The 13,978-nt window shown below is 35.7% G+C and overlaps 1 protein-coding gene across 6 annotated transcripts in view; it reads left to right on the forward strand.

Annotated features, from left to right (window-relative positions):
* Positions 1-13,978, forward strand: part of LOC105222126 (tyrosine-protein phosphatase 99A) — a 508,627-nt gene that overhangs the window by 254,646 nt on the left and 240,003 nt on the right. For all 6 annotated transcript variants that reach the window (XM_049450359.1, XM_049450360.1, XM_049450355.1 and 3 more), the window contains exon 8: positions 8,528-8,642. In XM_049450359.1, the coding sequence (XP_049306316.1) occupies positions 8,528-8,642 (115 nt within the window). The remainder of the gene's footprint in view (positions 1-8,527; positions 8,643-13,978) is intronic.

Consider the following 13,978-nt stretch of genomic DNA (forward strand, 5'->3'; position numbering starts at 1 on the left):
TTCTGAACCATATATAAAGACGGGAATAATAAGTGACTTATAAAGTTTTGTTTTTGTTGGTCGAGAGAGGACTTTACTTCTCAATTGTCTACTTAGTCTGATCACTTCCGACGCTTTTTGTTCTTTAATTGGCCTACTTAGGATACTTTACTTTCAGGATACTTTCTAAACACCACGAAAGTAAATATGCAACACTCCAGTTCTCTTATTCTACTGATCCACCGATGTTATAGCGAAAGACAACGCGAATCTAAACCGAAAATCATGGAAGCCAATATCACTCTCAGCTCTTATCGGGAGATTGTGATACATCCATTTGATGATGTGGTTACTAAACCTAAGCGCAAAACCCATCACCTTCACACCCACGTTAGAAATCTGTATACATATTAACATGAAATTCACAGCTGACACGGTCGTCGCAGCCACAATTTCCGTCCGACGGCCAACACCGAAGGCCTGAAACTGTAGTTAGCCAAAAACGATAGTGTCACTGCCATTCTCAGCTCACTCACACCACCTGTCTCACACAAATTTAGTTGCGCCACATTGTACTTTCACCTTGTGAGTCTGTCGGTGTGTCTATTTGTAAGTTTGTATGTGTGCAGTTAGCTCGCTTTGCCATTTGGCCCCCAAAATTCAAAGCCTAAAAAGTTTTACTTACAATTTCCGGCGTCGTTCGTTGATTCGCTAGCTCATGGGCTGTACAAAGCTGTTTGCTCTTATTGCTCCGACAGTTGCAGTGTTGTTGTGGCAATTTGAATTGTTCTCAACACTTGCTGTTGGCGTTGTTACTGTTATTGTTGTAGCTATTGTTTTGTAGTTTAGTTTGGATTTGCCGTCGCGGATTGCTGTGGATTTATGCCATTGTTGTTTCGGCATTAAGGCCTGGCGCTTTTGGTGTTTTTGTTGTTTGTTTTGTTTTTGTTTTTGCTTTTTTGGCATTTATGTTGACAACTAAGTTAAATGCCGCGCTAAGCGCCTACAAATGGCTAAACGGGCTCATGTACCTAATATTAAAAGGTAATTTACGTGTATCTCGTGAAATCGCGTGCAAATCCAATTGCAGTCGTGATAAAATAAGCAACAGCAACAAAAATATCGAACAACGTAAAAAGACATTTCATGAATATTGGCTCCGGAAGAGGGTCGAAAATAAACACGCTGTGTTCAACTGAACTTAAAGAGTTACACTCAGGCTTTAATTGCCCTCGAAAAGGATAAGTTCTTGTAGATTTGAGACCTTGGTGTAGGATAAGACATCTACCCTACCTAACCTACCTACCTTGGAGAAATATCCCAAAATAAACCAATTAGAAACAATTTCTTGCTCTGAGTAAGAAGTTGTGCTTAATTTTTCCTGTTATTTTTCATTCTTTGAAATTATTCACAAGGCTTTCTTAAGTCTTCGGAAGTTTAATGCATTCTCCAAATAATTTTGAGGAATATATTTGAATATAAATACGGAACCACGTGGGTAAATAGATTCAACTGATCTTGGTGTGGACTTTAATACCAACTCGTAATGATATTGCTAGTAGACTCTTCATCACGGAAAATAAAAACTGTTAACTGTAAGTGGTACTCGCTGAATAGTGCTATATTGAGTTTTCTTCTTTTTTACTGGCGCAGACAACGCTGCTGTTATAGCCAAGTTAACAACAGCGCGCCTGTCGTTTCTTCTTTCCGGAATTTGGCGCCAATTCGAGATATCAAGTGTAGCCAAGTCTTTCTCTACTGGTCTTTCCAGCGGAGTGGAGGTCTTCCTCTCTCTTTGCTTCCCCCGCCTGGTACTACGTCGAATACTTTCAGAGCTGAAGTGTTTTCATTCATTCGCACTACATGACCTAACTAGCGAAGCCGCTGTCTCTTGATTCGCTGAGCTATGTCAGAGTCGTCGTATATCTCGTACAGGTCATCATAACATCGACTGCGGTACTCGCCCTTGCCAATGCAAAGGACCATACATCTTCAGCAGAACCTCCCTCTCGAAAACTCGTAACGCAAACTCTTCAGATATTATCATCGTCCATGCCTCTGCACCATATAGCAGGACCGGGATGATGAATGACAGAAGATATTTCGTCTTGAGCTCGTTCACTACCAGACCCATTTGCTTCGCTTCCTTAACCAGTCTGGAGAAAGCAGCACCAACGGCGCGGTTGCTGATGCCAATTCATCGATATCATCGAGGTACGCCAGCAGCTGTACACTCTTTTAAAAGATTGTGCCGTATTTTGTCCAGCGTTAGATTGAGGAAGTCGCAGAAAGGGAGTCGCCTTGTCCGAAACCTTCGGCAGTGAGAGTATATTCCCGATCCTGACGGAGCTTTTGGTGTTGCTCAACCTCAGTTTACATAACCGTATTAAGTAGTTTTGCGGGGCTCCTTTTCGTTCTATCAAAAGCAGCTTTAAAATCGATGAAGAGGTGGTGAGTGTCGATCCTCTTTTCACGTGTCTTTTCCACGATTTCGGGCTTCTTTTGATCCAATACTAACATGACCGTGCTTACTCCAAATTTACATACATATACTTGTAGAATGACGCTTAGTGCCTTCAACGAATGACTTCTAATTGACGTAGTTAAAACCTCTAAAGCCAAGTTGTATTCCTTATTTACCGTCTCATCCTGTGTTCATTCCATGTTCCATGGACTCTGACGTGTTGTTCTCGATTTTGGTTCATTTTTGAAGCGCCAATCGCATAGTTGTTGAAAAACGTCGTAATTATAAACCCAGGACTGATTCCTAGTAATAATAAGTTTGCTGAATGTAACGTCCTCAGCTATGTTAGCAAGTATATCTTTGCGATCTCTACTCGACGTCGCTTTTTGTAAAATATTCAGGTCTTTTAGTGCGTTTCATATTCAAAATATTAACCAAGATATGTTGAGTTCATTCATAAGTTATGTGGACACCGTGTGCTATCGCTCTGAAGCCAACACGATGATATTCAAGTACTGTATCTTTAACTGTTTGATATAATCGTCGGACAACTTTCATGACGCAAGTATTCGATGACCTCACGACCCGCACTGAATGCTTTATGGCACTGAAATACTAGCAAATCTGATAAAGCAGACATAATCAATACAAAAGTTAAAGCGATCCGTGTCAAATTTGATCAGATTATATTGTAACCACACCTGGATTCCAAAAGTAGAGTTTGATCAAAGTTGTACGGACTTAAAATCCATTCAACTTTCTTTTGAGAAAACCAACTACCGATCTTTAGTTTTCATTTATAAGGCTCTTGATCACTTTCTTTAACTATAAAATCATCGATTAGACCTTTTCTTTAAAGCATCTCTTGAATGCCAAATTTTTAAGTACATTTTTTTAATTGGTAACGGGTTAAGCTGAGTTAATCAGGTAGGTCAGCTAAATAATGCGGGACAACTGCACAAGAGATGCTGCATTGTTGACCTGTTGCCTTGCTGTAGACATTTCCTGCAATCTTCTCGATTTATCAGCCTCATTCAGCGGGCATTGACTCCATCAGACCATTGTACTTTTAATTACTTTTTTTGGGCACTGCGTAATTATTTGGCCTCAGTTCAATACAGTAATTCGTATTTTTAAAGTCAAATATTTCAATGAGATGCAATTTGCTTGACTACGGAACTCTGTTAGTCCAACGAAAGGTGGGATTTTTTTCTAGCACTACAAATTGGTTCGGCTCTACTCACACTGGAAATATAATATGTAAGTCTGGCGGTGCTCTTAATGACAAGTTAGTTAAATGGCAAAAGTAAAATGGATTTTCGAATTTCGATGTATTACTATGCCAAGAAAAGTTAACTGTTCTAAGGAGCACCAAAAGTTCTTAGCAAATGCTATAGATTCCCTTACATTTTGTATTGCAGGTTTCTGCCATTTTTTGACAATTTCAGAGCAATTACCTGTAAGAAATAGGTAAAATAAAGCACTCACCCACCTGCCACTTCTTTTTTCCATTACCAGTACATTTCTTTAAGTATAACTGTTCATGCAACTCTCAGCTACAGCTTTTGCATTTACAAGTCAATTTAAATATCAGCACATAAAGCACGGTTAACAAACGTAAACGCTCTAAATTTAATGCAACACCAACTCATCTCCTTCCGCTCATACTACAGCTCACTCACATGGAGACTAATGCGCTCTGTTAGGCGCTTTGTTAGCAACCGAACGCTTTATTGCCTCCGCGACTCCACTTTATATATATTTTGCGCTTTATTTGCTGCCTTGCTGCCAGTGCAATTGCAAACTTATCGCACTTACAATATATCCCGAAAATTATCAGCGATTATACTCACGTACCAGTAGCAGCGGAGCGGGGGGTTGTCAGCTCATAGCGGCGACGCGCGCCGGATAAGCAGCGCCAACCAAAGCTGAAGAAGGATGCACTGTCAGCAGCGCGGCTGAGGGTAACGAGGCGCCTTTGCGCCAATACACATCACCGCTGCCGACCGCGCGTCTTCGTCTGCGTGCAGGCGCCGCTTAGCGCTCCCAAGTGCATATTTTTCGTAAAAGCGCACACTCATCGCGCCTTTAGCGCACGCTTTTCATTTTGCCATTTGCTGCGCTTTGCCTGCTTTTATTGCCGGCAGCCGCTTTTATTTTATAAAGTACTACTTTTTTACACACGCTTCCGCATGCACTTTGATTGTTTGTGCCCTTGCGCATTTGTGCGCATTTTTACTACAAAATTTGTATTCTTTTTTTATTTTGACTTTATTTTCCAACATTTTGTCGTTTTTTGCAACTATTCGCCTTTTATTTGCATAACACTTTGATGCTGAAATATTACCCTGCGAGGCGAAAACGTGCAACTTCAATTTTTTATCGCAACATTTTGCTGGCTTGTGACTCACGCTCCACAGCAGACAAACGCGCGCTCGCGCACACAGCCCACAAACGACAAAAACACAAGCGCAAAAGTGGCGCACATTCGTGTGTCTGTGTGCAACGAAAGCCCAAAACTGCCACCTTGACTATATGTATCTACAAGATTGTGCAGCCGCACTAAACTACTATCACGTTCCATTGCATATTTTCCGGCTGTGAAACTGTTTTTTAATAATGTCTGCTGCATGTGTGAGACTGCGAGAGTGTGTTAGTGCACGGCATACCATGACTTTGTCACACACACACACATGCATACCGCCTCGCATACATATCGTTACAACTATAGAGGCGATAGTTAACATCGAAGGCGCGTTTTGTTCTCTGAAAAATTCTATATTTTTGCGCAACATAAAAATCATACACACACACACGCGCATATGCACTAGTTTGTCCAAATAAATAACGAGTTATCAAAAAGTTGCAAATCTCTAATATGAAGTGCAGTTTTCGGAAACAAAAATAACGAATATTCGGCGAAAAATCAGACAATGCCCCCCTCGCGATAGCACCTCCCATAAACCATATGAGCGTGTGTGTGTGTGTTCACCTATATCCATACATGTGCAGAAAAATATTGTGTTCGCAGCCGTTAGGATTTTCCAATTAAAATATGCGAATATAGCAAGATAGCGCAACGATTTAGATAACGCCACATTTATTAGCGAATAAATAGTAAAGGTATTCAGGTTACAAGAAGGTTATGGCACCAGCAAAAATTTCGCCAAAAACTGGCAGATATGAGTTGGAAATACTTTTATGGAAGGCTGTAAATATGCACAGGAACTACGGCTTAGCCATTGGTATGGCGCTCTGACAAATCTCAAAGGTTAGTTACGTGCAAAGATATTAAGACACCCATATAGGGTATATGGATATGAGATATTAATAACATGGTTCTTAATTTAAAGTTCTTTATTCACTAGTTAATCCACTCACTAAATAATAACTATTTATTAATTATCATTAAGTAACTTAAGAATTGGGCTCCGAATATGCATATGTACATAATCGTTATTTTTACCAGTTGGTAAATATGTATGATTAATAAATACAATTCTTGAATAGCTAATAAATTCCTACTTACTACATATTCCTTTGTAGTAATTACTTTTCTAATTAAATTAATAAATTACTAATAAAATAAGACAAACGAATTTCAATTATGAAAAAATTAAAATGGTTTTTACTAAAAGTAATCATCATATACATATATTCAAAGAGTAATTAAAGTAGTGATTATTAAATAGTCGACAATGATTACTTTTCGCAAAAATATTTTATTTTTTTCACCATTATAAACAGAAGTAAGATACCTAAATACTACTGATTATTTTCTGGTTTTGATTTTGCGCTGCAATTGCTTGGTAATCATTACCAGTGGTGACTAAATTACCTAATAAATACCAGTATGCAATTACTTAACATTAATATATCTCAGAAGTGACATTTAAGAATTGCTTTTTATTAAAATGTATAATAACTAAACATTAGTTGATATTACTATATCTCACATGTATAAGTAATTAATATTAATTACTCAGCAGTAATGTCTGATAAACCGTTAATTATGTGTATTTAGTATTTTCATTGATTAATACTTGCTGACTACTGCTTAAAAGTATTAGTTAATAATCCGTATTCAGTTCAAAGTAATTATAACAAAAAAGTAGTGTGTTTTCTTATTACTGAGTAGTGATTACTTTAATGAAAATTTTAATATTTATTAAATAAGCTCTAATTTTTTATACTTACTTAAACTTCATTGCGTAAAATTTTACTTACTTTGCAAAAATATTATGACAATTAAATTTTTTAATTACATTAGTAATGGTAATAAGTAATCATTACTTTACAATAATAATAATTACGATACGTTAATTTAATAAATAATGGTAATATGTAATTATTACTTTAAAATAATTGTCATGTAATGATAATTATACTGATTAATAATTAATTATTACAGTGTTATAACTATTTAAAGTTAAATAAAAAATCGTAATAAATAATCATTACTTTATAATAGTTGCTAGGTAATGATTACAAATACTAATTAAGAAATCATCACTACAGTGTTAAGTTCATTAAATATGCAAAGGTAATAGATAATCATTACTTTCCAATAACCCAAAAAAAATACTATGTAATCTTTACAATTACGGATTAATAAATCGTCACTAAAACATTATATTTATTTCAACTAATTAAGTAATGGTAATGCATAAACATTACTTGCCCATAATTACTATGTAATGATTACAAATACTGATTAAAAAATACACTGCAGTGTTAAATTTATTTAAAACTTATTAAGTAATGGTTATAAGTAATCGATGTTTTGCAATAATTACTATGCAATACTGATTAATAAATAACTATTTAAGTGTTAAATTTATTTTGAATTAAATAAGTAATGGTAAAAAATAATCATTACTTAACAATAATTGCTATGTAATGATTACAAAAAAATAATCACTACAGTTTTATGTTCATTGCAAATTAAATAAGTAATGTTAATAAATACTAATTAATTTACAATAACTACCATGATAATGATTACAAACTGAATACTGGCTACAGCGAAAATTTTCTCACACAAAACAAACAAAAACAAAATTCAAAATAATTTCAAAACAAATTCAGCATTACCTGCATACTTTCGGGCAACAACACCACCGTTTTCAGCTAAATTTAATTTTAATTTTCAAGAGTGTTAGCACCACTTAAGCTGGTGTATTTGCCGTACTAAACGCAAACACACACAACTATAAAAATATAGCATGGGCTTCGCTGCATTAGCGTGTCAATAGACGTGTGGTTTCCTTCTTTATATACCATACTAATTTTTCCTCGCATTTTAGCGGCTACAGCCAACGTTTTAGACACATTTTAACGAATTTAATTTACCAGCTAGTCGCATAAATTGAAATTGTCTAACTATTTCACACACTGCTAAGTATGTGTGTTGGTGTGTGTTTAAGTGTGTGCACCCACAACAACATTGAGAACAGGCAAAGCACACACACACTAAAACCACAGCCGAAGCGAGTAAAATTTTAGTTTATATTTTTCGGCGCACAACAGTGTTAATGCAGATCGGTGGTGGCGTCCACACACTGTTTACCTCTATTTAGTTTCCATGTAAGTGTGTAAGTGTGCGTGTGTGTGCATTTTAGGTTTAAGTCCGCACTTTGTCTCTGAATGAGCTGCTTAACCAAATGAGCTTACGTACTTTATGGTTGGCCAGTTAAAATTCGGGTTTTCTCATTTAGTCTGCACCAGTTGCCGGTGTACCTTTCTAACATCAGTACCTACATTGCACTTATATATGTGTGTGTAGTTGTGTGCATGCATAACGGAAAATGCTTGTTGCGTCGGCAGCAAAATTAAAGCTTACACGCATATCCTTAATTCAGCAGCATGAAAGTAGCCAAGCAACAGCATTTGCTCTTTGGGCTCGGAGCATTTGTAATGGGCTGTACGTAATCACGCCAGGGCTTTGAAACGTTGGTTGTGCGAGTAATTAGTTGTAATTTGCTCGAAAATATCTCACATTTTGTGGCACATAATTTTAATGATGTGTTTTGTAATTTTTTTGAATGTTTTGCCAACTTGCAATTTATCTTGTTTCCATTGCAGAGTCATGAAATTACAAATCTGGAGACATATACGCAGTACAAAGTCACCGTGCAAGTGTTCAATCCGGAAGGCTTGGGGCCGGAAACCACCATACTGGTCATGACCGATGAAGGAGGTGAGTGAGATGATAATTTTTAATTAGAAATATTGGCAAAATCGAAGGAGAAATTGAAATTTGTTGCAGGCTACTTACGTCTGGTCTGAGCTGAATAAAATCACAACAGAATCTGTAACAGTAAAATACGAAACTGATAATGATGATTTTCGAACGCCGCTGAATTGATAGTTCTTGATCGCATATAATATATATGAAAGTTCTTTTCGGTTTTGTAGTCTCTTTTGCCTTGGTAAAAATTGTGATATTCGTATATTTTTGGAATTAACTCTAACTTTTTTCTTTCCGCTATCTGTCGTTATCTGCTGCTCGATGTACATGGATTTGCATACCCGTTTTGCACTGCTAGGACAGTGAACCGATCTACAACGTCTTATAAAAATTTATAAAATATTCTTTCAAACTACACTTCTTATTTGGTTAGTCTTCTGGAAAAGTAATTCAACTTATCAGCGCTTGCTCTACACCTCAACGATTGCAGATACTTCATACCAATAATTTCATTTAAGCTTCAGTTTTACAAGGCTTTTCAATGCATGGAAACAATAACAAGCATCATAACATATTTTCGGCTAATCAAAGCCTCTATTTGCTCTATCTTTACGCTCTTCACATTGTTAGTTTGACTATTTAATACCCTGGTCTTCTAAAAGATCCACTTATAAATGTCTCAGCCTTATTGCGTGATTAAACCAACATTAAAAAATCGATAAAACACTTAAACAATCTCCACTTCTAAAAGAATTATGCAGAAATACTGGGCATTCAAGTATTTTCTCATATGTTATCAAAAGGTCAGTGTCACTACTATTTGGAAAACTCTTCGTAACTTACAATATCTCTGCGACCATCTCTATTTTATGATTTCTAAAATTGAATGGAAAAGGAAAGTGGAGCGCGTTGAAATAAGAACAGTGTTTTATGTTTAATATTAAGCAAAAATACTTCAAATTTCCAAGACGCTTTAAATATTTCCGAATTATTCCGAAAATTTTCTCAAATATTCCAAGTAATGAACTTTCAATATTTCTGCATTACTCCGAAAAATTCCTAAAGTATTGCAAACAAAATTTCGAAAAAATTGATGTTTCCGAATTACTCCGAAAATCCCCTTAAACATTCCAAACGAGCTTTCCAAAGCAATTTTACAGTTTTCGTATTACTCCGAAAAATTCTTAACATATTCCAAGGGAACTTTCTAATAAAAACTCTATCCATTTCATTATTACTCTGAAAAGTACCCAAAATATTAGTAAACTTTCCAAGGATTTTTAATATTTCGGAATATTTCCGAAATTTTTTTAAAATAACTCAAGTACTTTTTCCAAAGAACTTTCTTTATTTCCGAATTGTTCCGAAAAATCCTTAAAATATTTCAGACGAGCTTTCCAAAGAAATTTTATAGTTTCCGAATTCTTCCAAAAATTTTCCTAAATATTCCAATCCCACTTCTAAAAAAAATTTCAATATTTCTTAATTACTCTGAGAAATCCCTAAAAGACTACAAAGAGCTTTCCAAAGAAATTTCATAGTTTCCGAATTACTCCGAAAACTTTTAAACTTTTATAGAACTATATATTTCGGAATTATTCCGAAAATTTTCTAAAATATTCCAAGCGAACTTATTAATAACTCCAAAAATTTCTGGATTACTCCCAAAATGCCCCAAAATATACCAAGTGAACTCCATATTAAAGCCAACATTCAAAATCACTCGCCTCAAACCACTGTCCTATCTTAAATTTAACATTCCATATACATACATACATATTGTACATGTATGTATACAGTTTTGTAATAAAAATATACATTATTTATTTCCGAAAATTCTCGACAATCAAAGCTTTCACAAAATTGAACTTACAGTCTTGAAAAATAGAAATTAACATTTCAAAAGCATTATGCAAAGCCATTATTCAATGCAATGTTTACGTAGCAGCACAATGTCAAGATAAGCATAGAAGCAACAACAACAACAGCAAAATGAACAACAAAGTAGCAATGAAAGCAAAGCAACAAATCTAAAACTGTTTTCTTATGTCATTTTGCTTAAGTAACAAAAACACTCAACACCCCCACTAATTCACCTCAACATACCACACCCCAACACAGTACGCCACACCCACCAGCCAAGCTTAACAAACAGCACATGCCCTTTGACCCGCTTAACTGTGTATTATTCGCATTGTATTTGTATTGCAACAGATATAGGCAGCGCACTTTGAACCATGAGTGGCCATACACACACAGGCACAAATTTCGTACCCTTTCACATATACATACATATGTATGTGTGAGTTCGTGTGTATGTGAGCGAAGCACAGTCGGTGCAAAACGTCTACATTCTTATGTGCTAATAGTTAAAGAATCCTTGCAAATGCTTGATGTAACTGCCTGCCTGCAAGGCCTAAAATAAATACCTGTCTGCATGTATGGCTGTATGTATATCCAAACAACAACAATAATAATAAAGCAAGTGACAAGGAAGATGTCAAAAAGTTAAAAACAGCTGCAGACTACACGCTGACAATTGAGATATCAGAAAAACGCCCTTGGCAATAAAACTAACAGAAATAATAAGTAAGAAGAAGACGAAGTGGAGGTAAAACAAAAAAAAAAAATCAAGTTCGGTTGCAACGAAACTATAAGACTCTTCACAAATGAAAAAGGTTTCGATTAAAGTATTCGATTTTGATCGGCCAGTTTGTATGGCAGCTATATGCTATAGTGGACCAATCTGAATAATTTTTTCCCAAATTGTACAGTTATATCGAACAACAATATAAAGCACAATTCAATAAGATATTCTCTCAAATAAAGAAGTTTTTCATACAACTACTTGATACCGATCATTCAGTTTGTATGGCAGCTATATGCTATAGTGGTCCGATATCGACGGTTCCAGCAAAACAGCAGCTTCTTTGTAGAGAAAGGTGATCTACAAAATTTCAGATCGATATCTTTAGAATTGAGGGACACTTCGGATATAAACATTTTACATACCGGATTCCCTTCCGGTGTTGCAAGCTTCCTGGTAAAATTAATATACTCTCTAGAGTATAAGAAGAGACAATAAAAAGCAAAAATAGTAGTAAATATTAGTTGCATCCACATTTGGCTGCCAAGTAGCATGAACAGACTGTTTCAGTTACTTAAACAATGTTGGAGCACGCACATATACACACGCACACATATACATTTTCCCTAAGCAAACAATAACTTGCCTATGAGAAGTAAAACTATAAAGTGTCAAAGCAGGTTTCAAAATATTTTCCACTTTTTTGGTTTTGTTTGCGTTTTGAATTTCATTTCACAAGGTAAAAGGCACAAAAGCAGGCGTGTATGTGTGTGTGTGTGTAAGTGCGCCACGTGCAGCTTAAAGGATACAGGCGTATTACTTTCAGGTTCGAAAAGTCGTAACTGCTACTCTGGCCTAGCTGTTTAGCTGTTGCGACCACTATGTTGCAACAACATTTTTTTTTGTTGTTGCCTTTCAAGCATCGATTTCACAACTCGAAAGTGCCGTTGTTTAAGATGTGTATCACATTTGTTGACAAAACTTTGAAATATTTTCCTGTTTATAGATTTGCTGCAAGTACACAAATGCCTTGTTGTTATTGCCGTATTATGAGCCACCATAATCCATGCTACCACACTTGCTCGGTTAGCTTTTGCGGCAAGTTTATATTTCAGCATTCGGGCGTGAAGGTCTTTGCCAAGCAGTGCGGCTAATAGTCAGCAGCGAGTAACTGTAACTGTTGACATGCTTGGCACAATAATGCAACAAGCAAAACAAAAACAATTGCTCCCTCTTTCCCCTCACGCCAACTGTTTTGCCTGCCGCAATTCGCACACTATACATATTAATTTCAGTTGGTGGTTGGCTTAGGCCAAGGTCCTTGGGCCAAAAGTGTGGGATGAGCAAAAATAGTCTGGGCAAAGTTCAACGGTAGGGTGATGTTTATCTCTTGTTTACAGCTCAGATTAAATTTGTGGCCTTTGAATGACTGGTTTCCCCCAACGTGGAATATGGTGGTGAAAGATTATGGATTAGCTGAATCCATACAAAAATGCACTTTAAATGCAAATTTAATATTTTCGAAAATTTCTTTTAAGTCCTTCTGAATGGAAATATTGTATAAGAATTTGATTTTCTAGTTTTCTATCAAAATATCCTTGCATTATATAGAGCATTTTAATTCTTCTTTCGTGTGAGTATATTCGGAATATGTTGAAAAATATCAAACTACAATATTGCAGATGACACCATTATTTATGAGGTAGTTTTTTAAGAGCTGACACTTTGTTGCAAACTTGAATACCTTCACTCTTATTTTCTGTCTGTTTTGACCGAACTATGGTAAGGAAAATTTTTTTCTCACCCAGTTTTTTCATCTAACAAAACTAGCGAGTTTAATTCGATACAAAAGAGTATTTCGTTGCCTATTCAAAGTGATTTTACAGCTATGTATGTGCAATGCTACCATGACAAAAAAAGCTACCGACTGAGTCGATGCGAAGACACACTAACTCTTAGTCCAATTTTCCATGATCTCAACTGGTATGATCTTCAATAAAATTTTAGTTTTTATGATTTCGGCTATTAGACAGTTTTTTGAGCAGTTTCGACGTCATATTCATAAGCACACGTCTTGTCGCCATTTATGCGCTTAATGTATGTAGGAGCTTCAAATAAGATACGTGATCAAGCATCTCTTTTGAGACTCTACTTTAACGAATGATTCAGGTCTTTTGGTACAAGTCCAGCATTGATTCGCTTCATACCCATAACATTAATCAAAATGTGCTGAATCGATCTGTAATGAAAATTCAGATACTTTACAAACTCTCTAATGTCAACACAATGACTATGAAACACTGTTTCCTTAACTATTTATATTAAAGCTTTGTGCCAGGCAAGTACTTGTTTTCGTAATAAACAAAAAACTTCGAGAATCAATTGTACGATCTCGGAGCCATTACTCTATTGGCAACACAAAATTTCAGCAAACTTGTTTTTCAACTTTTTTTTTGTTGAGAAAAATCGCCTAAAAAATTGTTCAACTTGTAAGTATAGAGTTGACGAACAAACTCTCACTGATATAAAGAGATCAAGCTTCACACAAACACCAGTCTAGGAAAGAGAATCGTCGATTCGATTTACGCGCAGATGTGCCTAACTTAAGGGATTGCATGGGTTTTTCGGTCAAAAATCAGCTTTTTTTGAACAAGGAAAAGAAATATTTTATTAGAATTTTTTATTATTACAAACAGACACTAATAATAAAGAAATTCCGAAGTTTTTGAAAAACAAAATATTTTAAACTCGGCCATGG

The sequence above is a fragment of the Bactrocera dorsalis genome, chromosome 2 (assembly GCF_023373825.1).
Source record: "Bactrocera dorsalis isolate Fly_Bdor chromosome 2, ASM2337382v1, whole genome shotgun sequence".
In the NCBI taxonomy this organism is placed as follows: domain Eukaryota; kingdom Metazoa; phylum Arthropoda; class Insecta; order Diptera; family Tephritidae; genus Bactrocera; species Bactrocera dorsalis.